This window comes from Hipposideros armiger, unplaced genomic scaffold (assembly GCF_001890085.2).
Source record: "Hipposideros armiger isolate ML-2016 unplaced genomic scaffold, ASM189008v1 scaffold_34, whole genome shotgun sequence".
NCBI classification, from domain to species: Eukaryota; Metazoa; Chordata; class Mammalia; order Chiroptera; family Hipposideridae; genus Hipposideros; species Hipposideros armiger.
Genome location: NW_017731384.1, coordinates 4,062,827 through 4,078,579, shown reverse-complemented (window position 1 = coordinate 4,078,579; position 15,753 = coordinate 4,062,827). Strand labels below are relative to the sequence as shown.

Sequence of the window (15,753 nt, the reverse complement as noted above, 5' to 3'; positions counted from 1 at the left end):
CTAGCCCCTGACCTTCAGCTTGTAATCAAGTGGCTTGTTGACTGAACGAATATATGCTAAGGATGTTGACTCTTCGTGAGGCTGCTAGGATATCAAACTTGGACTTCATAAAACTGTAGCCTAGGATTAAAATAGAGATGGGGAGTCATGACCTTATTACCCATCCAATACCCCAAAAGGCTCCCAGTTTGAAAACCACTACAGTAGATTCTTCTTGGGGTCTTCTGATCCTATTATCATCAGACTCACAGTGGTGTTGACTGCCATTTAATTAGTAACATCCTTCATGAAGGTGAATGCTAAAGGTTACTTCTCTTGGCTGTTGGTCTGTTGAGGATCCCAAGCGTGTGTTTTCTGGGTGTTTTTAAACTTGTTTGGAAACCTATGTTATCTCACCACTAAAGACCTAGAAAATATTTTACAAAATCAGCAATCATCATACAAACATGGTCATTGTTATAAATTTGATTGCAAATACCAACTTGTGTATTAAGCAGGACATATACAAAAAAAAAAAGCCAACGATTTTAATTTTGGGCTTCTGATTACACTCCTCTACTGAACCCTTTTCAGAGTCCTGATTTTATTAAGCTCATTTATAGTCATGACCAAATGAGTCGATACAGAAGCCCCAGATATTTTTGAATTTCAGAATTTCCATTTCATATAAGCAATTTAGGTGTAAATAATTTTTTGCGAGTAGTCACCCATGACCTGTGTGGGCCCTTATTTTTCCCTTTGGAACTGTGAACAGACCCTAATTCATTCGTTTTTTAATTGCTCACTGCTGCTTTGGACTTAAAGGTACCCTCCGTCTTCGTTGGTGATACAGGTACATTGCATGGGCTCAGAGTGCGTTCCCTTGGAGCTATAGGGGAAGAATACTTGCTGCTGTTCAGATAACTTGACATCTAAGCTGATTTATATACAAAGCTTTACCTGGACGCTTTAGACTTTTACCTTCTTAGCAACCTGGGTTCCATTGAAGCAGCACAGTGTTACTGTTTCCTTGAGCACACACACCCCTCTGATTAAAATGTTTATTGAATCTTTTGCTTTTTGGGAACTGCCTTAGTTATAAACATTCGTTTGCTAGGGCTGCCATAACAAAGCCCCACAAGCTGGGTTGCTTAAACCAGAGGAGCTGATTGTCTCACGGTTCTGGAGGCTCGAAGTCTGAGGTCCAGGCGTTGGTGGCGCTGGTTCCTCCTGAGGGCTGGGAGGGAGAATCTGTCCCACAACTCCCCCCTAATCTGTGGTTTGCAGGTCATCAGTGACATTCCTTGGCTTGTGGAAGCATCACCCTGATCTCTGCCTTCATGTTCACAGGGCATTCTTCTTATGTGTCTTTGTCCAAATTTCCTCATGTTCTAAGGACACTAGTCATAGTGGATTAGAGACCCTTCTATGTCAGTATGACCTCATCTTAACTAATTACATCTGCAACAACCCTATTTCCAAGAATTTCATGTTCTGAGGTAGTGGGGGTTAGGACTTCAACATATACATTTCGGGGCGGAGAATGCAGTTCAACCCATTACAGTATTTAATTCTTGAAATAATCAGATGACATTTTCATTTGGTAATTCTGGATAGGAGAGCTGTGTAGAATTAATAACTTACACTGAATGTGTTTCAGAGACTAGCTAGAACAACAAATATTGCAAGATCATAAATTCTATCATATGAAAGAATTGTGGAACTTGTTAACATACTACATAGAAAAGAAACTTATTTTTCAAGTCTCTGCTCAGGTGTTTCTGACCAACTCTTTGTCACTATCGACATGATAATTTCTCAATGGCCTCTGACCAATGGAGGGAGAAAGAGTTGGACCACATTTGTAAAAACCCATAGTGAGAATAGTTAATAATAAAGATCGATACCCACCTTGCAGCTTTAATAACTGTTGACTTTTACCAATTTTGTTGCATCTACCCTCTTTCCACCTTTTCTCTGAAGTCTGTTAAAGCAAATTGCAGACAGGTAATTTCACTTATGTGATTTTGTAAAGATGCATAAATATAGCATGTTATACTTTGTTACTATTAACATTAAGAAAGAGAAAGATAAAGCTATTTAATAATATTACAAAATATACTCTGGTTTTTGCATTAGTAATTAAAAGAGAAAAAAGTGGGAGATAAAGGGGGGCGGAGGACAGGAATAGGAAAGATGGGAGAGATAGCTACTCCTTTACATGTTTTTCTCCTTAACTAGATTCTGAGCTCCCTAAGGGCAGAAACTGTCTGGGCTCCACCCCCCCTTACCTTTCTTCCTTGCAGAGTATGAGTGTATAGTAGGTGCTCGGTAAATATTTGCTGAATAAATGAATAAAAGAAGCAATGACGTTCCCCAAAGACTTACACAGAAAGATGCATAAACGCACTTAGAAAAGCACACACGTATTTAATTATAGAGACAGAATAAAGCAAAAACAGAGACCCTCAGTGACGTTGCTGCGTGTAGTCTCCAGCACATTTCCCCTGACACGTAGTCCCAGTGTGTAGCGTTTTACAGCCCTAGTAGGAAATTGGCTTATCCCTGCCGAGTACCTGTGCCACGGGCTAGATGGAATTAAGTTAGAAGCTGGAGGTTTCATCTACACTGTAGGAGTTCATTCTTCATTTGCATTAAGTGAGCATTGAAGCATGGTTCCTAAATATTCTTAACCCCCTCCATCCTCCCAGAATTGTGGAGCTGCAGTTTCCCTGGCCTGCCACTCTTGGGAAGATTCAAGGTGCTGTTAGACAAGTGGCATGTGTTTGCGGGAAGAGGAGAGTACGATCTCAGGTGTTCAGGCTGCGGGGAGACCTGTGATCTTAGTCATGGGTTACCTGGGAGCACAGAAACAAGCCCTGTTCCAGTGGAGTCAGGAGGGTTAGACTGGAAGGCGGGGAGAGAAGGCTAGGGCTACGGTTCTAGGGCCCGGTTCAACCTCCTTAACTCCTCGCACGTCTCTCACAAACCCCAGTTCAAGTCATTCCAGGCTGAAAAATAAAAGACTTAAAAATAATGCAGTGAGAGTGATGTAAACTGTGGACTTGGGCTGATTACGGTGGGTCTGTGTAGGTTCATCGGTTGTGACAAATGGACCCCTCTGGTGAGTGTGTGGACAGTGGGGGAGGCTGTGCATGTGTGGGGACAGGGGGTATACGTGGGTACAGAGATTTCTGTACCTTCCATGCAATTTTGCTGTGATCCTAAAACTGCTCTTAAAAAAAATGAAGTCTTTATTTTGCAGAGAGAAGTCTGGTGTTATGGGCTTGACACACCCCTGTGTAGAACGTGTGTGACATTTTTGTTAGGGTTGAAATGAGGAAACCCAAAGCGCACACCGGACTGTTCATATATGGAGCTCGTGCTGCCAAGTTACAATGGCTTCATGCCCTTTGGAACTTAAAAGTCGGGTGCTTTGGATGATTTTTGAAATCAGTGCAAAAACACTGCAGGATCTGAGCTTAAAAATCAAACCTTAGGATTTCCCTTCAAACACGTTTGCATGATCTGTCTACATGTACCTTAAAGACCTTGGGGGGGGGGTTCCATAAAACACATAGGCCTTTATACTACAGTTACTGAAGATACTAAGATGATGCTATTGTATATTAGTATCAGAAAAATCAATTCCATTTCAATTCTGAGTTGAAGAAGATGGGAATAAGTTGAAATAAGCAAAGAAGGGAGATAGTCTAGCAATTACCTGTTGGCATATCTGCTGCTGTCATCATCTGCGTCCTTCCAAGTGTGGCTTTGGGGCCAGTAATCATCAAAGCTTAAAATTCCGTGTCCCCCAACCTTCCCTCCCGGCTCTCGATCCCTCCTGAGTCTGTGACCTCGCACCTCCCAGCCTGCCTCTTCCTCTCCAGCATCCGCCACAGGGTGGGTGTCCCCAGGATCCCTCCTGCCTAGCGTCCTCATGCACCATCTTGCCTTCCTCTGTCAGCCATGTAGAGGCCTCTGAAAACCTGCTCTGCTGTCTGTTGACCTCTAACCCTGACGTCCCCCTTGCTTGCCCGACACATCTGTCTCAGAGACCCACCAGCACATTGTACTCACCTGTCTAAAACGGAAACCCCTCTTTAAACATCACAAAGAATACTTTCTCCCTCTTCAGCCTGTATAATTCCTGTGGACAGTTCACCCAGGTTGCGAGTCCCCGATGCCAAGTTCAGTCTTTCTTCCCTCTTGGCCTCCCCCTCCATTTCTCACAACCTGCCAATTCTCCCGTTTCATTTAGGATTCTTTCCATTGCAAGTACAAAAAGTTCAGTTCAAACTGGCATAGACAATAAAAAAAGTATGATATGATTGTATGTATTCAGGAATGTTGTTATGTCAGATCTATGAAGGTATGGGTATATATGAAGAAAATGAAATGTTTAAATGGCATTTGATGGTTCCCGTAACTGAAAAGCAGTGGCGAGTGCCGTGCCCACACAGAGATCTGCTTCCTTGCTTTCGCTCTCCTTTAGTCTCCTGTGCTCTGTTTCAGCTTCACGCTCCCATCTTGTTTCCAGGATGGTGACACGATTTGCCCAGTTGCTCTGGCTCCTAACCTAGGAGCCATCGTTGACTCCCTTTTCATTTACGCCTTATATTCAGCCCCTCAGCTCTTTCTTGAAAATATATCTCAACTCTAACCAGAGAGGAATGCCGAAAGGAAGCATCAGTAGGACTTGGTGACATTAGAGAAAAGGATGTGGAAGCAAAGGTTCAAGGCGGTTCTCCTGGGGAGGGGGAGGAAGGTGGTGCCTGGTCAGAAATGGAAACGCTGGGGTTTTTTAAGGGGTTTATGGGGAGTGTGTGCACAAATGCTTAGAAGCAGAAGCAGCGTGCTGCCAGGAGAATGGCACTCCTTCTAATATGTGAGAAAGCACATTTATTTGATTTGTTTTCATACAACTTTAACGTGTATCCCATGAGAAGACTGATTTCATTGTTACACACCCGAAACCAATAATTTTCTTTTAACATGCAAATATAATATAAGCTCAATTTTTCATTACTTTCCCTACAAAGTTGGAAGCAGTTCACTTGCCTTAGAGATTTTCATTTCATTGTGTTCTGATGTGACGTTACCTTTCATTAATCCCTTCCAGCTAAGCAGAATTTAATTAAAACCATCTCATATGATGGCAACCATTTGTGTATTTAAAAAAGGAACTCTCGGAAGCTCAGCTACCAGTCTTCTGTTCTAAACAAAGTTGAACTATTTAGTAGGTTCTTTCTTGAATTCAGGATTTGTTACATAATGGCTTTTACACCATTAATTTTGGATAACAGGGAATTTTTTGTATACAGTGGTCCCCCCTTTTCCACGGTGATACATCCCAGGACTCCCCAGTGGATGCCTGAAACCTCAGCGAGTACCAAACCCTATATACAGTGGGTGCCAAAAAAATGTATACACATTTTAAGAGAGGAAAAAAACTATTAAAATTGTAATACTCAACATATATTGATAACAAAAGATGAATACGTCACATTTGACTTCTGCCATTACAAGAGGTGCTCAAAGTGGTGACCATCAGCATCCAGACACTTCTGATTACAGCGAACTACTGCTTGAGCAACGTTGACCAAAGTGTCCTCTGTATACATTTTTTTTAGCACCTCTGGTGTATCATTTTTTTTGTACCATACATACCTATGATAAAGTTTCTTATAAACTAGGTACAGTAAGAGATTAACAAAAATAACTAAAATGAACAATTATAATAATAAACTGTGATAAAGTTATGTGAATGCGGTCTGTCTCTTAGAATATCTCAGTGTACTGTACTCACCCTTCCTGAGGTGATGTGAGATCATAAAATGCCTCATTAAGTCCAGAACTTTCACCTGTTCACTTAAAGGAAGCACTTTACGGCTTCTCTTCGGCATGTCCAAATTCCAGCATCATTACTCTCGTGCTTTGGGCCATTATCAAGTAAAATAAGGGTTGCTTAAACAAACACTGTGATACCATGACAGTTGACATAACCCAGACGGCTGCTAAGTGACTACCGGGCAGTGGACATATACAGCTGGACAAGGGGATGATTTGCATCCAAGCGAGCTAGAGCAGCGCAAGATTTCATCACACTAACTCAGAGCAGTGTGCAATTTAAAACTTAGGAGTTATTTATTTCTGGAATTTTTCATTTAATATTTTCAGACCATGGTTGGCTGCAGGTAGCTGAAACTGCAGATAAGGGAAGGGGGGAATATTATATGTTCCATTTCACGTGACTGTGACCTGAATTTGAAATGATTTGGACTTGAGACTTGAAGGTGAAAGGAAATAATTTTTTAAAGAGAGGTGGAAAATGACACATAAGTATGCATTTTTCCCCCTCTGTAAACACCTCAGTCCACGTCAAGCGTAAATAGGGGTAATCCCATTACACATGCAGATTACGTGACAAAGTGTCTCAAGTGGAATTGCTGGGTCATATGGTAGTTCTATGTTTAATTTTGTGAGAACTAGGCATACTATTTTCCACAGCAACTATACCATTCTCACCGACAATGTTCAAGGGTTCCAATTTCTCCTCTTCTTGCCATCGCTTGTTCTTTTGTTTCCTTTGATATCAGCCTTCCTAGTGCGTATGGAGTGGTGAGTAATCACGCTTACACTTGCTCCTGTGTGGGACCCATTGCTGCATCTACTTGATTTGTATGTGACCAGTGTTGGTGGCTTTCCTAAGGAGGTATTTGAATTGGTGAGCAAGAGGTCTTAGCTGCAGCTGATTCCATATAGCATCAGTTCACCATGTTCTTTTTTTTTTTTAAGTAAAGCTCTATGCATAAATGGAATATGGAAAATGCCTCTAGGCTTACCATTTGCCCAGGATCACTTGAAACATTGTCCAGCATCAAGAGTCCCAAGTTATTCATTTGCATGATGATGACATTTGGCAGAGAAACCAAGCAGTCTCAGGTCACCCAGGTGTGTCTAATGGGCCTAGACTCATTATAGTTAAATCAGCTCTTATCGAATTCATGGGGGGCAGGGGGGGCAGCGGGTACAGTGTCAGAAGGGAATGTTGTCTTCCACACCGAGTGTTTGGCTTTCGGCCCAACCCTTGCTGTGTTTTGTTCTCTTTAATGAGCATGATTGAGAACCACCATTAACATGGCAGCATCACAACACAGCGATTTTTTTTTTAATTTTTATGAATTCTTGAGCCAAACATAGGTGACTGTTATGTGTTCTGTCTCTGAAACATACTTTTGACAGATGGCAGAAACTCTCCTTAATTTCCATTTAGTTTACTTTCATACATAAGGTTAGCATGCAGTATGGATCAGTAGATGGAGCGTTTTCAATTTTCAAGCCAGGTAACATTAAGAAGTGTTATTATTCCAAGCCTGGGGTCTATTATTTTTGTCATTTTCTTAGTGTGATTTGTGTATTTCACGTGTCATCTATCACTGTTGGGCCGCAGAAGCGTGTCACACAGAGGATTAGGGGAAAGCAGTTTTGTGCATAGAAAATAATTCAATGAAGATTTGCTTTGTGCCTTTAAGCTGCTGGACAGCTTCCTGTTTTAAAACCTCTCATTTGGTTATACAAGAAGAGGGGCCCCAAAGTCTTTGAACATGAGGCACCCTCTCAGAGTCTTATGGGCCAGCCTGTGCTTGCTTAAGCAAAGGCTTGTTCAAGGGCCAAGGGACAAAGCATGGAGCAGAAGGAATCTGCCATGACACACGTCTGCACTCCTTCCAACTGAGTGGCTGCCGTCTTAACGTTGTCTTCCTGCTAGCCAAGGGCAGCAACTATTTATCGGAAGCCTATTCTATGACAGCTACCACCTTATCCCCTTCCTTCCCCACCCCCAATTCCCCTTTCTCCACATAACGTGGTGAGATGAAGACCTTGAAAGTTCCAAACAAAAAGGATAAGAACAGTAGCTCCTGATTTTCGGCCTGAGGAAAGTCTGTGCCGTCCATCCTCAGGTCAACCCCAGTGCTTTCATTCTCTTGTTATTGAGGCAGAGTTTTCATCATTCAGCTACCCTAGCAAGACTTCTCAAATGTTTGCATCATATTGTCTTACAAAATACGCATTAACCAATTTAGTTTGGAACGTGAAACCAAAGGTCAAGGCCAGCCATGAGTGATTTTGGAATTTCTGGCCCTCACTCCGTTTTCTGGGACAGCCTTTCCCAGTCAAATGCAGGAGTCAGTGCCAGCTCCTCTTCCCTGCGTCCCTCACTGGAGGCTGAGGGCAGCAGAGGGCTAACCCAGCTTTCCCTCCTTAATCAGCCACCGAGGCAGGGCACATCCTGTTTCTTCTTCCTTTGAAGATTATTGGCTCTGAATCTTAAGTCTTTAAAGAGACCCTCGTAGTATCTTTATCATTTAGGTAACTCGTATGTATGGGTATGGAAGCACATGACCCTTCTCCCCACCTCTTGTTGGGTAGATCCAGGCACTTCTAGACCTGAGACTTTCATGTAAGGTAGGGGACTGACTGCTAAGGCAGGTGGGGAGGAAGTATGTTGGGGTGGGGAGGAGGTATTTCGGGGTGGGTAGGACCTTTTGCTGCCTTGTAAGTCATACTGAGCATTGAGGGCCTGGTTCTTCTTAGGATAAAACTGGATATGAGATGTGGTTTTTTTTTTGAGGCATATAATAAAAATGCTTTTAGGGGGAGACATAATTGCATTGATGGGTAAATGGGAATAGACAGGACAGCTAACAAAAACAAACACTCCTTCCAGAGGGACTTGATAAATGTGGGTTTTCTTAATAAATGTAGAGATGGGTTTAAAAACGAAAAAAAAAAAGGGAGATGAAAGACCCCAAATGTTTGAACGATATTAAGCAGGGACTGAGAATGTTTCTTTTCCCTTCAAAACCACATGAACTACGATGAGACAATAATACTCTTGTGACCCTTTTCCAATAGCAGTTTATCCGTCTAATTCCGGTGAATGAAAGAGGCCTGCGCCTGGGGAGAGGGAGGCAGATGAGATTAATTTGTGCCATCACAGTGCTGCTTTATTATGCCCCCTTAGAGAGCATGGCAGTGGAGATGCTTTTAGCAGACACACGGTGGGAAGGCCTGATCTGAGGACTCACAGGAGCTAAGTGCTGCCTGTTGCAGGGGTTGGTGCTGCCCGGGCAGCCTGGGGGCTCTTTTCTCTGTGACTCCACACCCACCTGCTCCTGTCCCGACTGTGCACGGTGGGTAGGTGTGGCAGGCAGCGAGCTGGAGCCCCTCGCTCAGGGCATCTCTGCTTCTAAAGGGAGGCTCTTTCATGGATCTTCAGCTGTCACGTTCCTATGGATGGTTCCCTCGCCTGTCCAGCTCTGCTTGCTCCATGCCAAACCTGCATTTTCTTTTTAAAAAGATGGACTTTTATGGTGACTTTGTATTATGACCACTAGTTTTTAATAGTTTAAGATGAAACTATTTAAAAAGATACCAGTCATCTCTTACCTTGCTTACTTGACATGCCATCCTACATCTTCGTCCTTTGGGCTTCATATATATCTTTATATATATGCTAGTTAGATATATATAATTCCTTTTGACATGTGCCCATTTTCCTGTCGCCTGTGTGCTAAATCTTGGTACCATCTCTCTCACCTTCTCTGCTCCTGTCGATGGCTATGGTGGACGCGGGGAGGGGTGTTGTGGAGTCAAGCAAACCTTAGTATGAATTCCGTTTGTGCTACATAGCAGGGTGGTGACCTTAAGCAAGACCCTTGTTTGCCTGTTGGTCTATCCATCTGTCCTTTCCTTCCATAAAACATATTTATCAAGTAGTATTATGAGGATTCAATTATATAATGCGTGTGAAAGGACCCATCACAATGATACACATCAGGATGCTCAGTAAATGGTTTCTGTAGTCAGTTGGCAAGTTCCGTCATTTTCTGCAATTTCTCTGGCATCTATTACTTGCATTTCTTAGCAGACTGAATGATGATGGGCAATTACTTTCACTCCTAGACAATATGAGAGGCTTCTAAGTAGCCCATATTTATTCCATTAAATTCTCCCTGTCATCACCATTTGCCCTTCTAGAGCTCTGCTTTTGTTTGTGTTACTTGTGTTCAAACATTTCCGTGGCTGCCAATGCTTATCCAAATATTCAGGGTTTCTTACTGGCCCCTCAAGGCCCTCTAAATACTCCCTTAGTACTAGTCTCAGGACTTGCTCTCCTCTTGGCATCTCAGCTCTCAGCAAACCTGCCATCCTCACCCACCCACGGAGATGACTGGCCCTCTGCCGTTGGCCTGGTCTGCTGACACGCGTGCAGGAAGTTGCAGCATCATTGGTGGGAGAAAAGAGCACGTGGGCCAAGAATCCGGAGGACCTAGCCTCCCTCTGTAGTGAATGAAGACTTGGGTCTCACCCAGTATTCCTTTTTTTTTTTTCCCCTTAGCTGAGTCATCCTGCCACCTGTTGGCAGCTCAGTGGCAGCTCAGCTCAGGCCAGGACTTGAACCGCTGTTGCTCAAAGCTCACACTCTAGAGCGAGCTCTTAACCAGCTGAGCCACTCAGCTGGCCCTCACCCAGTATTTCTGAGGGTATATTGCTTTTTAGCATGTTGTTATTATTCAACAAAGAACATTATAGTACGTTATGCCCTTCGGAGCTAGACTTCAAGCTTTCAAGGAAGGACTGACTAGATCACTTTTTTTTTTTGTACCCTCCATGGTTTTGTATCCATTAAAGTCTCTGAGGGGATTACTTATCAGTGTCTGTAACACTTTTGTTGATTCATCTTCAGGACTACATATTAAAACCATGTTGAGCTGGAAAATATATGCTGTGTAGTGGATTTGGGTAGATTTGAGGGGAGATCCCCCCCCCACCGTCGGTGACAGCATCAAGGGCAAGCAAGCAGAAACAGGAAGGTGCAAGGGTGTCCGTCAACCTTTCTTCATTTCAAAGGGATGTTTTCTGTAGGCTGGGTTTGTGTTTTAATGAGTTTCTCAAGTTCAGAATTTTGCTAAGGAAGTTCTGCAACCCACATTTATGGATACCCATATATTGTTTGTAGTCTTTATACTTACATGCTTTATAAACTCATTGTAGTTTATTTCACTCACAAGGTATGACATGTATAAACAGTTATATGAGCATGTGTGTGCTGGTGTAGGACAGTGCAAAATACTTTAAATTTTGATTCCTGGTTTATACCTGACAACCTCTGGGCCTCTCTCCCACAACTTGAGAGAACAGGAGCTACAGTTGAGGTCTCCTTGGGCCCTGTCAGTGCTGGCATTTTATGATTCTGTTATCTATGAGTCTAATTAGTACCAAATGTTGCCGAGTCTCGAATGAAATGCCTTCTGATTGCTGTTTACAAGATTCTGTCTGTAGTGAAATTAAATTGACTTCTTACAGTACGTAGCCCTGTTTGGAAAACAAAGCTTGTGTATTAAATCTAGACTGTTCTAATTTTAACTTTCTTTTCTCTCCACCAGTTTGCTGTTTTGTGGTTCACAAGAGGTGCCATGAATTTGTTACTTTTTCTTGTCCGGGTGCAGATAAGGGACCCGACACTGATGTAAGTAGTCTGGATACTATTGTTTGATGTTAATGTGGCTTTCTAAGTTTAACTTTTTTTTTTAACGCCTGTACAACTGTTGTTTGGGTCCGTACTATTAATGGGAAGACTTATCAATTAGTCTTGTATAACTTTGGCTTGTACTAATGAACAGATCTGTAGTCTTTTTGAGCCCTGGCAGTACCACTTAGGGGTTGGAGGAGAATTTATTAGCTAGTACTCTTCCATCTCTCATTCTGGGTGGCCACATGGACTAAATCCACCGAGTTTACAGGAACAGCTTTTATACACATAATGCGATTCGCTCCTGATAATGCTGACAAATTTTACAGTGAACGTAAATCACCTTTCATTTTCTTTCTAATGGTTTATTAACTAATGGGCCCGTCATGCTTTTGTCCAATGTAACAATTTCAAGTTCACTCCCTGAGATCCTCGCTGCCTTTTTATGATGTGTTATGAACACTACTGTTGATTTAAATAATCTAGCATCTGTTTCACTGAGCGCACGATCCCTGAAGCCGCCCATGTGTGAACGCGTAATTTTGCTTATTTGTGTTCTAATTCTGCCTGTCACTGTGAAGAGGCATCTCTGTGGCAGCCCTCGTGCACCGAAAAAACAGGATCAGCAAAGGAGAGTGGGAGTCAGGCGGCATGGGAAGTACTGATAGCTAAAATATATTGGGCGGAAAGAAACCTGGGCTGTTACATGGAAAGTAATATTTTAACTGAAAAAAAAAATGCTGGGGAGCCCTGAAGAGTGGGCGTTTCTCTTCTGAATTGCTTTCCGGATCACTGTAGTCACTAATACTTAAATTAGGTGCTTCAAGGGATTCCTACGTGTCGCACTGAGCGCATCAGGAAACTTGGATTTCACCGTGGCTTTCGCAGTGGAGGCAGGGCTGGATCCGCCCCTGCTCGCCCCTGCTCGGGAGAGACGGCGTGTTCAGCTTTGTGTTGCTTGAACACGTGTAATGAAGGAGCTCACCGGTGGAGCTTCACCTTGGGGTGTGGGAACATGCCGCGTCTTGGTTAAGAGGCAGGAGGAAGCAGCTAGAGACAGTGCCACCCACTCAGGTAGGTCTCTGAGCCACCTTCATCCTGCAAAGACTCAGAACGTGAGAGCCAGAGGGGACCTCAGAGATCATCTTGTTTTATGTCCTCGTGGACCAGGAAGCTCAGCCTGCACATGCTGGGTGACTTGCCTACGTACAAAACAACTTCCGAGTGTCGTCCACCCCACCCTTTCCATACTCCCCTTCTTTCTGGGATGTCGTCTCCATTTTGGGGCATTTTAGAGATTTTTTAAAAGGTGCACATGAAGAGCACCAGCTTTTCTGAAAGTTGAGGGGAGCATCATGTGGTGACCCCTTCTCCGTGCTCGTTTCTCTCCACCACATCTCGCACGTTAGCTTTCCTATTCCTCTTCCGCAGCCTCTCATTTCGGCCCATCAAGAATGGGGGAAAGTGCCAGCAGGCTACAGGGGTGTGAGCAGTTTTTGCCTGACCCCCCCTTTTTCTTCCTCTTTTCCACCTCTTTATTCTTTTGGTTAAATACCTTTTATTGAGTACTTCATAGATGTACCTAGTAGATGTTAAAATTCCCCTAAGTAGAGGAGGATACAGGTGTTCTGAGTGCGTTCACCTAAGGGTCCTACTGTAGGTAGTCAGAAGGCTTCCCCAAGGAAATGGCATTTAAACCAAGCTCGAAGAATAAGTAGGAGATAGGCAGGTAAACGGGAGTGAGCGCGCGTGTGTGTGTATGTCTGTCTGTGCGTCTGTGTCTGTCTGTGTCTGTTGGTTTGCACGTGTGTGCGCCTGCTGGGACATAAGCAGCCCTGTAGAAGACTGTTTCAGACAAAGGGAACATTAAGTGGGAAAGCTTTGATGGGGAGGAGTTCAGTGTAGGAGAACCTGAGATGGCTGGGTGTCACATTCTGGCTAAGCATTAGAACCCAGTCTTAGGCACAGAGAAAGGTTTTACACTAGGAATGATGGGGTCCTATTTGCATCTTATGAAGGTTGCTCTGATTGCCTTGTAGAAAGTGAATTGGATTGGAAGTGACTTAATGAACAGATGAAGTTGGGGAAGTATCAAAGAATGGAGAGCCGGCAGCAGCTGCTCTCCAAGGCAAGAAGATGGGCGCTTGGAGTAGGTGGAGGCGATGGGGACAGACAGTGGGCTCATTCAAGATACGGGTGGGTGAGAAGGGGGAAGGGATTCGGAGGCACATAGTGGTAGTTAGGAAGGAGCCCCAGGACGTGAAGCACAGCGCAGGAAATGTAGTCAATCGCTGTAGTAACTATAGTGTCAGACTGGTAGTGGACTTATGGGGTGATCACTTTGTGAGGTATATAAATGTCTCATCACTATGTTGTTCACCTGAAACTAATATAATATTGTATGTCAACTGTAATTGAAAAATAAAACAATTATTAAAAAAATACATCGAGGAGCGAAACCAGCATTGGCCACTGGGGGATCAGGGAGATGGAGATGCCGAGAAAGACTCCCAATTTCTGGCCCAGACACACCAGTGGCTGCAGGTGCCTTTAGGCCACGGAGACAGGAGGGAGAGCGCATTTGCGAACGTGAGATCCGGTAGACCAGGGGTTTGATTTGGGGCATGTTCTGTTTGAGAAGTCTCACGTTGGGTATGAATGTAGGAGTGGAGGTTAGAAGTGGGATGTGCCCTGGAGATGAATATGGCTTTTGTTTGTTCTAAGCATTACGAGAGGCTCATCTTGCCTACACAGGGTATAGAGTGAGGAGAACAGAGACTATGGCCCAGGAGAGAGCTGTGAGGAGCTGCGGCAGATTGGGTGGGAGAGGCAGGGAAACCAGGAGAGTGCGATACTCATTTAACACTTTCGTAAGCACTCGGATCATATCTGGGTTTTGTTACGGATTCTCTGGAAGCTTTTTTACGTATAGATAGGTCACATATGTCCCAGTTTGCACCAGAGTGCCTTGTTGACCTGAAAGTCTTGCTTTACGCCTGCTATACATCAGTTAATGCCTGTTAATTATTTTTTAGCAACCTCTTTCACACTCAGAAATTTCATTCTGTTTGGGTGATTACTATGGGTCCCCTTAATCATCATAGAGCCCAGAGCCAGCAGGAAGCTTGAGTAAAGGTCTCTCTTCTTGGGGTGAAATATACCAGAAGACACACCTGTGAGCTGGTGCTCCACTGAGCTCTGTTCCTACTCATTGTGTGTTGACTTGCTGTAAGTACTGAGTCTCACATTTTAATACCCTTGAAAGTAAAGATGATAAGACATGAATCTTTTTTTTTAATATGAGAGGAAGCACACGAGATATTTAAATGATGCAAAGAATCAGTGTGTTCTGACTGTCTGATTCACAAAGGATTGTATGTTCTCTTCCAAGGAGAAAATTTTGGTCATTGGCGTTAAGAGGCATTATGACTAGCCTTTCTAAGTGGCCGCAGCATGAGAAGTGTCTTCCATCTGTGTGCAGGATGATTTTATTGATTATACAAACCCACAAGATGAACTATCCCAGGGAGGTAGCTGGAAAAGCATGAAGGGTTCAGGACAGAGAGCTGAGCTGAGATGGTAGGAATTTTCTTGTTTTATCCTTTAAAAAAAAAAAAGTTTAGAGTGACAGAATTATAGAGCTGGGAAGGGGTGTTAAAGGAACGGGAACGAGGTCCCTGGTCTAGTTGTGCCATCAGCGGAGCACATGGGTATCCACTCCCTGGTGTCATCATCGAAAGTTCTGTTCAGATGTTTAGAAAAGTGCTCAAGGGCATGAGAAAGACTAGTGAAATGAGTGGAAGGACCAGGGAAAAGGAAATATAATTTAAGAGAAATAAACTACCCCAAACATTTTTCTTTCCTGAAAATTTAAAATTTATAAATGAAGATTTTTTTTTTCCATACCACGGTGAACGCTTATGACCCACAGTTCCTGTGAGCCTTTCTAATGCCCTCACTGAGCTCGGCAGACCCCACGAATTTGCAGATGGGGAAGGACAAACCTTGCAAAATCCACAGAAATGGTACCTGCTCTGCCATCTCCCCGACGAAAGGAAAGGAAAAGTACCAGGAAATAAAAAAGGCACAACCCCGCTTACAGTAACCAGATGGGAACAGAGTTAAAATTCTTTTGAACAGAGATAATCTTCAAGACCTGAGGAGTGGCGCTGTTGAAAGGACGCAGGAGTGCAGAGCACCTGGGAGGAAAAGGTCGCCTGAGGTCAGGGGAACGA

General features: G+C 43.5%; 1 protein-coding gene across 2 annotated transcripts in view; it reads left to right on the top strand.

Annotated features, from left to right (window-relative positions):
* PRKCA (protein kinase C alpha) overlaps window positions 1–15,753 on the top strand; it is a 375,771-nt gene that overhangs the window by 144,897 nt on the left and 215,121 nt on the right. For both annotated transcript variants that reach the window (XM_019637708.1, XM_019637709.1), the window contains one exon: window positions 11,433–11,515. In XM_019637708.1, the coding sequence (XP_019493253.1) occupies window positions 11,433–11,515 (83 nt within the window). The remainder of the gene's footprint in view (window positions 1–11,432; window positions 11,516–15,753) is intronic.